Here is a 17,181-nt window from a genome sequence, read left to right as displayed (position 1 = left end):
TAGTTAGTATCACAATACTGGAGAAGGAACGTAGACTTCTGAGAAGTTCTCTTGTGATATGACTAGCTGTTGGATCCATCTACTAGCCAGCAAAGGGAACAGGCATACAGTTAGATGTGAGAGCATGACAATTGGATGAAAAACCTTCCTTGTCCCATCTGCTGCTGAGGTTTCAAAACTTTCATTTAGTGGGCATGCTCACTAATATAATTTTTCAATCTCCTTTTTGTTCCCTCTTACTGGAAACTGGCTGGCTTGTATTTTGGTGATTGTTCTGTAATTGTGTTATTCCAGGTGTATTCTTTGTTAAGAAAGCAAAAAACAGCCAAGCAGATTAGTCCTCAAATAAATAATTTTTTGGGCTTTAAAAAACCCTTTTGTTAATGAAATATTTATTCTGACTGGATCAACCCTGTCATCTACCATTCAGAAATCTTCTCCCATAACAAGCTGTTAGAAGGTTTGGGGGGAAGATGACTGTTCTATCATAAATAAACTGACATTTATCCTTTTCATAATTCTTAATTTGCTCTTCTCTACTATTCCCATTAGGTGGTTTGCAGCAACTCAGTTTGAACCTGTGGCAGCAAGGTCTGCTTTTCCATGCTTTGATGAACCAGCATTTAAAGCTACTTTTTTAATCAAGATCAAAAGAGATGAGAAACTTTCCACTCTGTCAAATATGCCAAAGGTACCTACTTTTGTAGACAAATTTTAGTAGAGCTGCTGCCTAGGTAATCTGTTTAAGTGCTTTGCATTGTGTTTTTGTTGCATTAACATACAGGGGATTGACTTGAGCAGATAAACTATAAACTGTATGACTTTATAATAAAAAAACTGTCTTTTCCTCAAAGACTTGAACTAAGTAACTTCGTAGAGAAAACAACTGTTCGATGCACTGCACAGTGTAGGATGTTATTGTGGGGACAGTTGAATGGCTATTGGAGGGATTCCTGTTGAATTTAAATGAATCATTATTTTGCAGGAGTTCTGTTGTTGGCTACATCAGTCTCAACAGCCCTTAGGATGCTCTTTTGAGTTTTCTATGTTTGCTGATACTGCACATGTGGAGAATACTGGAATATCTTTGTCAACAGTTTGTATAACTAGCAACAGTCTCTGTGAAAGATATGCCTGATCTTGAAGGTTGTGCTTTTGAGCCTGAACGAGGGGAAGTAGGGTGTCAATACAGAGTCAACCCCAGAATATGAATGAGGGATCTGAAATTACTTCAGCTAGACGTTTTCAGACAAAATCTTGTAAGACCATATCTGAATTTTATGGTGATGCTTTATGCCATTAAGCCTTTGGAGAAAGCTTTATAGAAGCCTAATTCATTTAGACAGACCAGCAAGACTAACTTATTACCTAGTCTGTGTCTGAACTAGGACCTGTCTCCTCAAAACATTACCACTATTTATCACCCAACAGAAACTCATTAATATTGACATTGATCTAACCAATAATGAAAAAAATTACACTCTTGGTGTTGGTGGAACACATATATACACTGTGCAGTTTGGGTTCCAGAAGGTTGTCACAAGCTCAGGTGCTGATGTAGCTACCCTGTTTTTGAAAACCAAGCTAATAACTGCAACCTCGTGAAATAATACCTTTTTCACAGTGCACAAATGTTTATGTTCCTGGATTTGTGGTGATTCTCAACCATTACTTTAACAGGATTGCAGCACTTTAGTTTACGTCCAGGCCTACAAGCATTTTATTTGCTGCTCTCTTCTTCACTGAAAGAAGAAACAGACTCTGCTAGACAACTCTCCTGTTTTATGTAAACAAGAAAGAGTGCTCACTTTCCTCTACTACGAGTTGGACAAGTAGCTAAGGCAACTTTCAACAGCTTCCATAGTTCTTCATGTACAAAAAGTAAACTATAGTTTACCATTGCTGCATGTGTGCAGCAGACATTGCTGAGCTAATTGCACATAGTTGCTAAAAGTCTATCCTATTCTTCAGCATATATTGGGTGATGATGGGTACTCTGAAAGACACTGATGGGTTCTCTGAAAGACCAAGGGTATTTTTGTTTTCAGCTCTTCTACCGCACCACACTACCATAGAATGTTTACTGCTACCCTAATCCTGGTATATTCTGTATGTTCTCTTGCTTATCTCTGATGACTTCATTATAAAGAAGATGAGAAAGGATATTCTGTGACAATTTTCATCCCAATTAGTTGAGGCAGAATTATCTGGTATACCTCTGGCATCTAGCGCCTTGTTTGCCAGCTTGACTGGTAATGATTGGCAGATGGAGTGGAGGCAAAATAACCATCAACTCTTCTTCACTGTCATTTGTGGTTGGCTATTGAAGGAAAATGGTTGAGGACAATTCAAGAGCAAGTAGGGTGTTTCCTGGGGTTGCTAGGTGCTACTGTTCTGGTAGCAATTACCTGCCTGCTGTCCTTTAGTATGTTTGCTACTGCCCATTGTGGTAATACACATCTCCAGAAGAATAAGCAAGGGCCCTCACAGTAGCAGCAGGCATATCTACTTCCTTTTTTTTTTCCCCACTCATGTGGTTGTGCAACATCTCCAAGCTGCCTTCTTCAATAAATGCTTTGTTGAGTCATTTAATCTAGCCCCTCCATCACCTTCCTTACTTTCTCCTATGATTTCACTCAGATTTCATGTCTTTTGTGCAAGGTGTTTATGCAACTTTGCATGGACAGGAAGAAGTCATCTGGGAAACTGCTGCATGTGTTTGTGGCATTGGGCAAGACTGTGAGATTTCCGATTGTGACTTCCTGCAAACTACGCAAGTGGGTCACTTGGTGTAGTGAACAGTGTCAGTAGATATGAGTAGGCTTTTCAGCCTTCCTGAGAGAATCTGCAGAGAAGCTACTTGGAGCTCAAGCTCTGTGTTGCCAAGAATTGTGACTTGAGTTAACTGGTCCAACCAACATGCCTGAAAGGGCAACTCTGTATTTCTTGTTTAGTGAGTTATTATTTGTTGCCAGAGAATCTTCCTCTAATTAGTCTGGAAATAGCTGACTCTCACACCTCAGGACATGTGAATTAAATCTGGAAAAGACAGATTGTTACTTGCCTTAGTCTTGCATCCTCCCATAACTTCTTCCTTGCATTGGCAGTCCTGCAAAGCATGTGTCTGTGGGGTTCTGTGCTTAGGAAGGAGCTGCTCCGCATCCCATCTGTCCCTGCTCAACTCCAAGTGCTGTTAGAAAGCATCCAGGAGCTCTTTTGGTGCTGTCTGTGGATACTAATGTTGTGTACTTGTTGTGTGTGCACAATGAGGAACCATCCACATGGAGAAAACATACTGATGAGCTGCTTTTACTCATTAATGCATCTCTTTCTTCCTCCTTACTTTAGGACCCATTTACATTTAATTTTCTAGCCTTTCTTGCTGCAGAGTAGCATTCATTGCATTGCTCATTTTTCAAGGAGATAGGAAGCCATTTGAAAAATGAACGTTTGGGAGATGTGACCTTCTACCCATTCTGCTTGCAGTGAAAAATGGATTAGTATTGCACATTTGTATTATCTTAAACACTGGTGTTACGAATTTTCCCTATTGGTCACAGTAGATATATACTGTTTGGCTGTTCCTGTACTGCATAGAAAAAACGTCTTTTTCCTACCCATCTTTCTCTACGTAGAACTGTTATTCCAATGACTTGTGCCACTCCTTCATCATGAATTCCCTTTTAAATTACGTGATGCCTCTCTTGCATCTCTTTTTGGTGTTTTGATTCCCTCTACTGTTTGTCATACCACTTGAATTACCTTCAGATCTCCTTCTTCCTCTTCTGCCTTGCATACTACACGTCTTCTGCTCAGCTACCTATAGATGCAATAGGCAGAAGGTCCTGCTTCCTTCAAGCTGAGAATTCTCCTTCCTTCCCATCTTGTCAGGCTTTTCCATCACCTGGTTCCCTGCTTTTTAACCCACCTTCTCTGTCTTGCTGCATTTGTTCTTGGTATCAGACCCTTTTTACTGAACTCCCTGTTTGTCCACTCTTTTTCTCTTTGTAACATTTACTGAACTTGTTATAGTGAGAATGTGTTTAAGAGCATATTAAAAATTTCATCTGCATTTTCTTCTGTTGTTTCCATCTCTCTTTTAAAACTTGGCTGTTACATCATCTGTATGATTGATAAAGATTTAAGAAAGCTTCCAGATGTGGAACAAAGGTAATATTAAAAAAAAGATATTAAAAGCAATGAAGTTGTATGTTTAGTGCTGGGGATCAAATACGAGTTCTTGTGTCAAAAGAACAGGACAGGTTTAATTAGAATTTATCAAGAAGGTATAAGAACATGTAGAGCAAGTGAATGGTTTTGCTAATGGACAGTATCTCAAACATAATTACTCATTTGTGTTTATACTGCAAGCAATATTATTTTCTTTTGTTTTGTCCCCCAACTTTATGCCCTGATAATTTGATACTGTGTAATTCCTCTTTTGTTCTTGTATGAGATCCAAATATGCAGTCTGTTAATGGATTCAGAAGTGGTTCCTTTGGGTTTTGTAATTTGTCAAGACAACTTGCACATGTGAATAAAACCCTTATTTTTGTGACTGTACAAATAAAGAAATTAGACACAAGAGTTTCTGTGAAATAGTATGTTACCTCAACAGCATTTCTTGTATCAGTGAGTTGTCTTGTAATGGTACCCATTTTTATATGCAAAGCTTCTTTTAATTGGCATATTTTTTATGATTTATTTCATGTTTTTTGTCCCTGATCTCACAAGTGCTCTAGCACATGCTGAATTCTTACATTTTAGACTTAGCCTGGATTATGTATTTTGTTAGGTATTGTGGGCTCCCGATGCAATAAGTACAGGCTAGTGAGTTGATTCTTGTACGTGTAAAGAAAGAAATGTGAAAAGTGAATAAGATGATCATGTTGTATAGAAGTATATTGCGTTGGTGAGATCATTACTAGGATAGGCTTGCTTCTGAAAATAAACACTTAAACAAACCCCTGTTAGGAAAAAAAAGTGGTACAGGTTCTTCTGTAATAACTGCAGGTCTTGGTAACAAGCTGTGCTGGATGGAGAGACTTTTTTGTTAATCCATGAGAAGGTTAAATGTGAACTTCATAATTTTCTGTAAATACCTACATGAGCAAGAGATCTCAGAAGCAGGCCTTCTCAACTAGCATGTACATCACTAATATGGCAATATACAGTGGCTGACACACATTAAGGCTAGAAATAAACTGTGTGTGTTTTGGGCTTGTGGTGTTTTCTTTTGTAGTTTTGCTTGGGTTTTTTTGTTTTTTTTTTTTTAATAAAGATAACTGATTTTTGAACCAGTTTATCTGCAGCCACAATAGATTTTTTTAAATAAGGTGTCACCTCTTTATGAAGATGAAGCTGTAGTAAAGGCAGAAATTTATGAATTCGCTGAAGGAATTCAACAATGGCATTCTGTTCATATACAGTGGTCAGACTAGATGATTATATTGATTATATCTTCAGGCTTAAAAACCTCTTCCTCTTTAAGGCTGACATTTAAATTTTCAGTGGCAGTTAAATGTTAAATCTTTGTTTGGTTTGAAATGATATTGTCTAAAACTAAGGTTATTGTTGTTGTTTTTTAAATGTTTGTGGTTTCTGGAAACAAACTTATTTATGAAGTTTCAGATGGCACATGAACTGCCATCCCTGTCTCCAGACCTTTGCTATTGTGCACTACAGTGGTTTTAAACATTTGACTTTATTCTTTATGTAATTTATGTTTGTGAAGGACTATACAGAAAAGTACTTTTAGGCATATAGCATGCCTTTCCAGGGCTAATATTAAAGAAAAACTTCTGCACTAAAAGTAATTTAAGGTACACGATGGTATCTTACTTCAGAAGACTGAGCAGACAGTTACTTTTGGCAGTGTGTGTCTAAGCTAGGCACGTTTTTGCTTTGAACTAACTGAAACCTTGGGTTTTCTTCACTTTTTTAAATGCAATCTCTTTTGATTTGTAAGGGTGTGTGTGAGGGTTTTTTTGTTCTGCTGTTTTAAAATAATGAGTATGTTTGGTTACCTAGTTTTGAAGAGGCTTCTGGGAAGAGGCAAATGTTTAACTCATGCAGTACCAGTATTTTTAGTAGGCTGTGCTGAACTGTGTCTCTGATCTAATCTAAAGCTCTCTTGAATTAATGCTGATCTTTATGTTGACTTTGGATTATACTGGGGGTTTAAGTGTGAACTAAATTAGACTGATGGTTTCTCCAACAATGCAGTTGTCTGGTAATACTGCATAATAAAAGCTTGATAAATAATTTTTGGGTATATAGGCTTAAATGTTCCATGTCTCCTTAAGTTTTGTTACACCATGAGTAGGTTGTGAGTATCATCTATCCCACCTGAAACATAACCAAAATATAAAGATGTTCTGCAATTTTGCTTATAAATTGTTCCTAGCGTGAAGTAATTCTTTGATTTAACATTGATTCCTTGCATGTCTTAGTGTTCTTTTGTCTGCATTAATAACAATGTTTTCCTTTCACCTGCAGAAGGCCACTACTCCTGTGACAAATGGAATTGTTCAAGATGAGTTTTTTGTGAGTTTGAAGATGAGCACCTACCTAGTAGCCTTTGTTGTTGCAGACTTGAAAAACATCAGTAGGGAAACTAATGGGAGTCTGGTATGTTTGTTCCATTTTTAAGTTCTCCTGCGCCCCTCCCAAGCCAACAAGCCAACCAAACCAAAACAAAAAAATCCCCAAACCAACAAGCAAACTCTGTCTCTTTTAAATTTATTTATTTTCTTGGTTTTATTATACTCATCATAGGTAGTGGACAAAAGCCATATGCTATAGGTTGGACTGACTTCAGGGCTTATACCAGATTGCGGAGACTTTTACAGCAAGAGACTCAGCATCAGGTCTTGTTTACAGTGGCAATTTACAAAATGTAAAATTCCTAAGAGCTTTCAGAGCTGGAAGGTTTAAACTTTTAGTTTTAATGCTTCATCTGTGAGGGGGTAATGTCATGCAAACCAGGAGTTGTTCAGATGATGTACAGAAACATTATTGTTCCCAGGGAAGCCTACATACTATTTCAAGCAGTGCTGCAAATATGTTCTGTACATATTCTATACATGCAAAGATAAGCTACCTAAAAAACCCCATGCCCTGCAGTAAAGCAAATTTAGACTAACTTTAAGTCTGCATTTAGTCACTTGAATACAATGATTTCATTGTGGGGTTTTTATTTTTCCAAAGGTTCCAAAAATCAAACAGCTGGTCCTGTTTGATCTTTGTCCTTTGCGAGGATATGGCTTGCAGGGTCAGTGAGCAGTTCCTACAATGTGTGCAATTAAAGTAACTGAAGAAAAAACATGGTAATATTTGAAGTTGTTCCTTAATCTTATTTTAGGAAGTGCAGGAGTTTCATGTCAGCAATGCTTTTCATGACTTTAGTAGCAACTGCCCCTTTGTGATGAAATCTCGGAAGTGCCAGTACCTACCTAGAAGGAGCCAGAGGTAATAGTGCTAGTAGCACTGCAGAAGGAGAAGCAGTCCTCTCTTTAATCCAATATACAGAAGTAAAGATACTAGTCAATAGGCTTTGATCCTGACTCGGACAAGTATTTCTAATTATAGCTGAATAGGACAGACGGTTTGGTCTAACCTGAAAAATTAGACCACTACTTTCTTTTTTTTTTTTTCCTTGTGGCTACTATTTGGTCTGTATTTGAACCGTATTCTGGTAAAACCATATAGCCAGTTCTTTATCAGGCAGAAAATTGATCAGTATACTAAATGTTTCATGTTTGCAGAGAGCCTGAATCAGCTATCTACCTGGTGTGCTTTGCTTTGTTCATAATAGTGAGACTAACTTGCATGGATTGTCAGTACTTCAGAAGTATTTTATGGCAGAGGCACATAGGATAGCAGAAAAAGACTGAGTGATGTATTCTAACTAAGGCCAGTGGTTCTTAACTGTGCTTCTCCTTCATTCTGACCACCAAGCAAGATTTGGCCAAGCTAGGGAAGTCCAGCAGACCATTAGAAGGCTCCAAACCCAAGGGATCTAGCAATGTATAAGAATACTTGCCAGCTTAAAGGGAGAAAGCGTAAGAATAGTCATACCAAGTAAGGCCGGAGTCTAGCTAGTGGGTTGTTGTGTTGCCAGCAGTATGTAGTAGGCCAAGGGAGACTGTAAGAAGGAAGCATATAATGACATTTTCCACAAAATACGTTCTCAAAATGCTTCCAGCAATTTGTGGCTGGGAGATTAAAAGAATTTGAGCTAACCAGTTCACACAGAATAAGTTTATTGTCATGAATGTTATAAGATAGCTTAGAGTTGAAGTAAAGTTGCTTTGTGTTCATAATGCAATGAGATTTTTCTCAACTCCAGAAGATCCTGGGAGGCTTTTATGTTTTGTTTTTGAGCTTAAAATTTGCAGCTAATGATACTTTTGTACTTCCAGGAACACTAGATTGTGCTTGGTTCAAACTCAAAAATTAAAAGATCAGCCTATCCATCTATTTGAAATGTCATTTGTTTACTGATTTGTAACATAGTAAGAGGGAGGTTTGTTGTTTTGGTTTTTTTTTAATAAAACAGGAAAATTAGTCTCAACATATTTTGTGTTTGTATATGAAAGGGCATCCTAAACCCAGATCAATCTGTAACCTAATCAAAGTTATTTTCTTGATATAGACACTTCAACATGAATAGAGGGAGTCTGTAACCTCTCAATTTTTATGAATGCTTCTTACATCATGTCTAATGTGGCCCTACCTTAGATAGCGGAATGGATGAACTTTGTGCCAATTATTATTTTTTGAGAGAATTTCTTGCAGATGATACTAGTGTTATCATACTGATAGCCTAACTTGAGATATGCAGGGACAGTCACTTAATAACTCATGAGGGAGTAAAAAAGGAAATGGATAAATTTCTGTTCATGTAGACCCTTCTTGAACACCTTCCTTAAAGGTGTCAGCCTTGAGTTGTTCTTGCATACACATTGGTCAGTTGGATGGTCTGTCTGTATTTTGACTAGTGAGTAAGCTCTAGTAAAAAAATTAACTCTTTATTGACAGATTCATAACTTGTGTTTGTAACTTAATGTGTGTACCAAAACCGTGTCCTATCTGTTTCAGGAACTTCTGCTAGCTCCTCTTTTACTTCTAAAGCTTTTGTAGCTGTATGTTTCAAAATCTTTTCTCTGTTTGGACTAGGTATCTGTCTATGCTATACCGCAGCATCTAAACCAAGTTGGGTATGCCCTAAACACAGCAGTGAAACTTCTGGAATTTTATCAAAAATACTTTTTAATAAACTACCCTCTTGAAAAATTAGGTAAGTTCTTCTGAACTTTTTTTAAGAACGAACTTTTTTTAAACAGAAGAGCCCTAATCAATTCTGAGAAATACAGGGGAACTTTTGTTCTGAAAAGGTGTGCTTAAAAAAAAAAAAAAAGTGTAAAACATCTATGAAATAAGGTTTCCCCAAAATTATTTAAAAAATTCATTAAATGTTTGACTGAGTATGAGTATTAAGTAATTCTCAAGCTGGAAAATTTTTGTGAGCTTTTGACACCGGATTGTTTATACTTGTACATAACATCAAAGAAATAATTTGGTGTAAATTTAACATGATGTGCCTTGGTAGGGACATACAGAATTCTCAGTCTGTGAACAACGTTCACCAGTGCAAAATCTGCAGTCTGACTTCTCTGCATGTATTAGTTTGACTGGAAAGGTAATGAAATGCAGTCTTCTAAGACATTACTTCCAGTAGAGGCAGCCCCATTTCTTCATTACTCGTGTGCATGCAAGATCTATAGGCAGTGTCTGTGTAGTGCTTTAAGTAGTTTGTGTAAGAGTACAATTAGAGAAACATGGCTATAAATCTATGGGGCTTCTGTGCTTGAGGTGTGCTCAAGCATGTCCATGTCACATGTCCACACCACAGGATTTAAAGTGAGGTTTTTAGGGTTTATGTGATAGAATAGGTAGACTTGAAATACAGAATTGCTTTAACTAGTAGTTTTCAAAAGCTTCTTTCAAATCTTTTCCAGATCTGGTAGCAATTCCTGATTTTCAGTCTGGTGCAATGGAAAACTGGGGCTTGATCACCTTCCGAGAAACAACACTCTTGTTTGACAGTAATACTTCTTCAGCAAGGGATAAAAAGTTAATAACTGCAGTGATAGCACATGAGCTTGCCCATCAGGTACTAGACTGGGGAGATCATTGTTTAAATGAAGTGGGTCCTTTTTTTTTTTTTTTTAAATGCAATTCTGTCCTTAAATTCACCCCTGCCCTCACTGTGACTGGGTTGTGCATTGTATCTGTTCAGACTACCTGCAGGTGTATTTTCTCCAGTACAACAGGCGGAGTGTAACTCTGTTATGATGTACTTAGGGAGTTGTTCATGCAAAAGCATTACTGTGGTTTTGACTTAGCTTGATTTTGCTACGAGATAAAGCTGAGGATGGATGGAGTGTTACTGTACTCATTTGATTTTATTTCTGAAAAGGAATGACATTCTTGGTCTTTCATAGTGGTTTGGCGATCTAGTAACTATGGAATGGTGGAACGATCTCTGGCTGAATGAGGGATTTGCCACTTTCATGGAGTACTTTGCCATGGAGGAGATTTTTCCAGAATTACATTCAGTAAGTACTTTCTGTAACTATACTTACTGTGCCTTCGCTAAGATCTGTTTTTTAATGCTGACCTTAAAGTACTGATACTTATAAACTTATATTGAAATTCACTTTGGGCACCATTGAGATTGTACTAGCTAGTGGGTCTCCTCTGCTTTGGCACTTGCATTATATTGGAAGTGGTTTTGGGGGGGGCTTTGGGGAGGATATGTTGTTTTTGTGGGTTTTTAAATTTTTTTTATTTTGGTAGTAGTCTACATGCAGTCTTTCTGTTTTGTGTAGGTTAAAGCATTCTGTGCAAAATAGCAGGTGTTAAAAGGTGTGGATGTCTATATATCAAATTATAACTTAAAATCTTTATACAGAAAGTCCAGGCATGTTGTTGACCAAGTTTATTGGTCTCTACTTTTCCTAATAGATTTAGGAAGCACCAGAGCCACCAGAGCTTTAGGTTACTAAATATGCCTGGAGTAACTCCTGTCTTTCCATCATTGTAGTACTTGCTTGTGTCTGAATCAGTTTGGGATTCACAAATCAGGGGACCTGGTATAAAAGTGTCATGTGGTCCCACCCAATGGATTCTGATAGCGTTGAGTTACACTAACAGTACAAAGCACTGCTCCCACAGGCACTTCTGTTTACCCATATGGCTGAAGGAGTTTAAAAGCTCACTCAGGTACTAAGTGACCTAGCTTCTCAGACTCTGGAAAACATGAAGGATTCAAACCTGATCTTTCCTCTCCAAGGAGGGGGGTACCAGCTACTGCTGTAAATCATCCCTGTCACTGAATGCAGACAGAGAAACAAAGATTAGTGGAACTAAACGGAGGGGGCAGTGGAGAGACTAATTTTGCATCCTGGGTAAAGGTATCTCCTAGGAGAGGAGATACCTGGGCTCTGGAACCAGCTTCCAGGAGTATTTATGTGATCTGCATTAGTCACGGGATTAAAAACCTGATGCGTACTTACAATTTCCTGCTTGCTGGATTGTGTTCTTCTCAGCATTCTAAGTGTGAGTTTTGAGTTCTTAATTCACCCTTGTTACTGCATTAAGAAACTTAGGTTGCTAATTTGGTTCAGTAGAATTCTTTCTTAGAGCTGGGTGTTTAAAAAGTTTTTCATTTGGCCTAGCTTGGTTGCTGAGTTTGAAGGCCACTGAAAGTATGTTTGTATAGTGTTGTGGTTTAACCTCAGTCGGCAACTGAGTACCATGCAGCTGCTCACTTACTCCTCCCCACCCCCCACCCCCGGTGGGATGGGGGAGAGAATTGGAAGAGTAGAAGTGAGGAAAAACTCATGGGTTGAGAAAAAAACAGTTTAATAATTGAAATAAAATAATAATAGCAATAACAATAGCAATTAATAATAATAATAATAATAATACACAAAGCAAGTGATGCACAGTGCAATTGCTCATCACCCGCCGACCAATGCCCAGCCAGTCCCTGAGCAGCGCCCCTCCCAGCCAGCTTTCCCCAGTTTATGTACTGAGCATGACGTCACATGGTATGGAATGTCCCTTTGGCCAGTTTGGCTGTGCCCCCTCCCAGCTTCTTGTGCACCTTCAGCCTTCTCAGTCGGTAGAACATGGGAAACTGAAAAGTCCTTGACTAGCGTACGCATTACCTAGCAACAACTAAAACATCAGTGCGTTATCAACTTTGTTCTCGTTGATACACAGCACTGTACCAGCTACTAGGAAGAAAAATAACTCTATCCCTGCCAAAACCAGGACAGTAGCCATTCTGCTTGTTAGGTGCATATGTGGTGAGGGGAGGACGCAAAACTAGTCTAATGTTTTAACAAGGACACATCTCACACTTGTATACTTCATTCTGAAAGGTGCCTGACAAGGTGCCTTCACCAACATCTAATTTCACCACTTGGTGGTGCCAAAATGTGTTTTGGTAAAAATAATAAAAAAAAAAATCACTCCAAACTTCTGCATTCAAGAAGAATAGCTTTAAAATTTTAAACTTTAAAGGGTCTCTTTATTGTGTCGTACACAAGTCTTACCTTTTTATTCTTTTTGAAACCCTCTACTGTATAGAGGAAACTGTATAGCAAATTGTTTGCTGAAGTCTTGATAAAATTAAATGGACAAATATCAGTACAATCAGCTTCTTTTCAGTGTTTGGGGTTGTCTTGTTCTGGTAACAATGTAGTAAATTCAAATATCTTCATTCTAGAAGAAAAGAAGGAAGAGACTTTGGTACTAGGATCACTAGATAAGGTGATGTTTACATTCACACAAACGTCACTGTATGTAATGTAGGTAATTACCCTAGATTTCATGCTTTAATATTTAATATTAAAGCATACTAAAGAAGTCATGCTTTTGTATTCCCTGTCTCCTGTAAATGAACTAAAAACATCTGAAATTGGGCACATACTTTCTTAGTAGGTACATTTATTTTCTTTAATGCCAATGATGCATTTACCTGAGACAGGAGCTTAAGAGTCTGGGTAATAATGTAAACTCAAGAGTGGGATTCCAATGCTAAAATGTGGCAGGGAAAGAGTAGATTTTACAAATGCTACACTGACAATTCTTTTGCTTCCTCCATTGGCAGGAAGGCGAGCAAAGGTATGTTAGACCAATTAGTCAGAACTTTCACTGTTCTGCTTACCGTGTATGTTCTAGCTTCTCAGACACTTATAAATGCTTCTCTTTTAGGATGAAGATTTCCTTAATTTAATTTTCAAGGCTATGATGAAGGATTCCTTGAATTCTTCACACCCAGTCTCTTCTGCTGTTCAGTCTTCAGAACAAATTGAAGAAATGTTTGATGCACTTTCTTATATCAAGGTAACTTTAAAAATATTTGGAAATATTTGGAAAGTGATATATTAGCTATTGAAAATAAGAGTGGAATCATGAGTAGGTAGGCATGTACTGACAATTGTTTGTGTGTAATTTACACCTAGCACAAACAATGCAGGATCTCTCAGTAGTGTTTCTGAGCGTCTACATAGCTTTTAATTAGGAAAAGATTATGTATGTGTATTTGTGTCCTTACTTAACATCCTTCTGCTAGATGCATGCTTCAGCACAAAGTAAAATACTCATGAAGATGTAAGAGGGGACCCAGTAGGTGAAACAAAATATCCAGTTAGACATGTATTCTTTCTCTGATAGTAGACTGTAACAAGTGCTTAAGAAAAGAGTAACAACAAGGCACTTATTGAAGCAATTGCTCCTTTTTATACTCTCTCTGTTTTTAAAATACAGTATTTTAGAGACTTCCTGAGCTGGAGGCTTTGCATCTGGAATGTAAAATTGTTTCACTGCATATCCTGGTTGTCTGCAACTTGATTATTTCTCATGTCTAGTGAGGGTTGTGTGAGGTTTTTCTTTTTAAAGCTTCACAGTGCCTGACTTGACAATGCATGAGAGAGCAAATACCTGTATTTGCCAGACTTTTACTCACGTTGTCTCAGATTTTAGATACTGTGTCCCATGATTTCAGTAGTATTGGAGGAAAGCCTTTTATATCTTTTGGATTAGCTATCATTTTTCCCACCCCACTATCTGTGTGTGTTTGTACTTCCGTCTAATAAGAAACCATGGGGACAGCTAAAGCTTACTAGAAAATAGTCAAATACTACATCTTCCTCTGCTCAGTGGAATGCAGTTCCCACAGCTGTCTTGGTTTGTCTCCTCTGATTTCTTTTTGCAAGTCTCAACTGGTCAACACATGTTGTCTGGCATCCTTGAATAGTCTGAGATGCCAAATGGACCTACAATGGTGATGTGCTTCTGTTTATTTTGGTCTCTGTTTTCTGAACTACAAGAACAGAGATGTGTGATTTTCAGCATCCCTTGGTTGTGAAATGGATTTGGTTTCTCTCCCTAACCTGTATATCAGAAGCCATGGCTGTTGTTTCATGCTTCACAGTTGCTGTCTCAAGTAATTCCCTTTTTGGTGAGCTCCTGGAAGCTATGCATCATGCACGATCATCTCTGTAGCCAACTAACTTCAGAGATAACAATTCTGTCACTCTTTGCCTGATCAAAACTCTATATAATTTTAATGGAAATATTCCGTAAGTGATTGGGCTGAAGTTTCAGTCAGTTAGTAAAGCGTTATATTTGGAGAATTACTTTATTACTTTATTGCTACTAATAAGTATGTGCACCTTCTGAATAGAAATGTAGCAACCTACACCTTTGAGTTTAGGAGCTAACCAAAAGAAGTTTTGGCTTCAGAAACAGATTTTTCATGGCTGCTTTCTATGTTTCAGAGGCTCTCATTGCATAGCTCTTCATTCATGCATGCAGTCTTTGTATTCCACTACTCTTGGTCCTATATCTTAGCTAATGCTCTTGGCAGTTTGCGTGGGAAGACACTTGCAACATGGTCCCTAATCAGCTAAGGCGGGTCTGTTATTGAATTGTACAACTTTGTTTTACTGTACTACCAACTGACACAGATTAGTAGGTGGCCTCTACATTTTACTGTCTGGAATAGGAATTATTGTACAAAATTATTTTTAGCCCGGTTGTTTTGCAGATTATCAGTAAACCTAACACTCAAGGGTGGGACAACAATCCACCTGCAACAACAGAGTGTTTGGAAGGATATGACAGTAAGAAAAACAAAGTAGTAGAGCTATAGGTTAATTTTGGATGATGCAAGAGAGGAAATTATGACCATATTATTAAAAACTATAGTAAGGGGTATTCCTGCGGTTTCATGAATAATTAGATTAACCAGGCAGCCTTCAGTTTCAGGCAAGATGTTACTTAAATTCCAAAGCTTGAATTTGGAATGTGTAAGAACCATACATGCTCTTATTAAAATCTTCCTTTTAATTTTTTCTTGATCCTTTCTCAGAAATAGTACCAAACTTTTCATGATCTATGGCTACTCATCTGCATTCAGTTGTACAGTATGCAAGTCCTCAGGCAATTTATTTATTAGTGGCTGTGACATAGAAGCATTTCTGTGGAAAGAAAATGGCTTTCAACTGTGTTTAAAGAAATCAAAATGCAACACCTGTCTACACATTCGTGGCCACTTTGATACTAGAACTATCCAGTTACTTTTTTTTTAACAAAACATGGCTGTATTTAAACACTGTCAAAATGCACTTGTCCTTCTACAGTCAATTCCAGCCTACTAAGTGTATCTCATCTTTTTCCTGTAATTTTAGTTTTTTGATATAGCTGCAAATCACATGACTGTTAAACACTGCCTCACAAGTGCAGTTCTGTACCATACAGAATAGTATTGCTAATAAAATATGGCAGCCAGCAGGGACTTATCAGTAAGAAGGCAATATTTTTGAGATTACGTTAATTGGAAAAAATGTCAATCTCTATTAGCCTGTTTTGTAATCGTATTTTGAGCCTTTGAAATATTAAAAAAATATTTTTTTCCAAAGCAACTGGGAAAAATTTCAAGCCTTTTTTGTAACTGTATTTGGAGTTCATGAAATATTAAAAAATATTTTTCCAAGGCAACTGAGTGTTAAGGTAATTACTCAAATTATATCATTTGGGATAAAATCTGCCAGCTTCTGAGTTATTCTTGTACTGTGAAAGAGCTATAGTATGTATATGCTTTAACAAGCTTTTTAACTTCAATTTATCAATTCTTTTTCTTTTTTTAATCCTTAAAGGGCGCCTCACTTCTTCTGATGCTGAAGCACTATCTCACTAAGGATGTTTTCCAAGCTGGCATTGAGGTATACTTGCATAATCACAGCTATGGATCTGCCCAGAGTGATGACTTGTGGGACAGCATGAATGAGGTATCCATCTTTAATATGCTTTTCATTTTTTCACTTCTCTAAGTGTGTTGTAAATTTGGACTTATTTCCTTGTTTATGAAAGAAATGAGATAATATATTGCAGGTAAATACTCTGAAGTTCTTGCTCAACGTAGTCCAAAGTTCTGTCATAGAGATATGGAGATTCCTGTAGCTTCTAGGACTCCATTGAGTATCATCCCAAAAAAGTGCTCGAAGTGGGTATGCACTACCATGCATATCCACATGTATGGACACGCCAGTATGTGCATATCCTCTCTAGAGTTGCATTGTTAGTGTGTTAAGACCAGAATAAAAATAGTCATCTTAAATGCAGGACAATACTTTCAAGGAATAGCTGAATCCAACTACTGTAGAGGTCTTGGAATACTCTCTACTAGTGTAACTTTCTTTCAGTGATAGCTTCGGTTTCAACAAGTGGTGCTGGAACTGTAGGAGAACAGATTGTAAGGGACAATTTAGTTCATCAGCTCTCAAATGATAAGGCAGGCATAAGGCTGTGTCTGATTAAAGTGGGTGTGAGGGGAGAGAGCGAGGGTGCAAGAAAGCAGGGGCATGGGCAGGAGAGAGCAAGGGCGAGAGATGGCAAACCTCTGGGAGCTGGGGAGGGCTGGGGTGAGAGGGTGCTTGTGAAGGAGTGGGGAGAGATGGTGGGAGGGAGACAGGGTGAAAGAGGGAGAGAGAGCAAGGAACTGTATGAGGTTCAACAAGGACAAGTGCCGGGTCCTGCACTTTGGCCACAACAACCCCATGCAGCGCTACAGGCTTGGGGAAGAGTGGCTAAAGCTGCCTC

The 17,181-nt window shown here is 37.9% G+C and overlaps 1 protein-coding gene across 3 annotated transcripts in view; it reads left to right on the top strand.

Moving 5' to 3' along the window:
• The window catches only part of LNPEP (leucyl and cystinyl aminopeptidase), a 42,495-nt gene that overhangs the window by 6,952 nt on the left and 18,362 nt on the right, over positions 1 to 17,181 (top strand). For 2 of the 3 annotated variants that reach the window (XM_009275844.2, XM_009275854.2), the window contains exons 3-9: positions 553 to 691; positions 6,499 to 6,630; positions 9,181 to 9,301; positions 10,023 to 10,177; positions 10,509 to 10,622; positions 13,291 to 13,422; positions 16,239 to 16,370. In XM_009275844.2, coding sequence (XP_009274119.1) covers positions 553 to 691; positions 6,499 to 6,630; positions 9,181 to 9,301; positions 10,023 to 10,177; positions 10,509 to 10,622; positions 13,291 to 13,422; positions 16,239 to 16,370 — 925 coding nt within the window. The remainder of the gene's footprint in view (positions 1 to 552; positions 692 to 6,498; positions 6,631 to 9,180; positions 9,302 to 10,022; positions 10,178 to 10,508; positions 10,623 to 13,290; positions 13,423 to 16,238; positions 16,371 to 17,181) is intronic. The other variant, XM_019471166.1, reaches the window with a different exon arrangement.

Source organism: Aptenodytes forsteri, unplaced genomic scaffold (genome assembly GCF_000699145.1).
Source record: "Aptenodytes forsteri isolate BGI_AS27 unplaced genomic scaffold, ASM69914v1 Scaffold91, whole genome shotgun sequence".
In the NCBI taxonomy this organism is placed as follows: domain Eukaryota; kingdom Metazoa; phylum Chordata; class Aves; order Sphenisciformes; family Spheniscidae; genus Aptenodytes; species Aptenodytes forsteri.
This window is presented reverse-complemented; position numbering and strand designations above follow the sequence as displayed.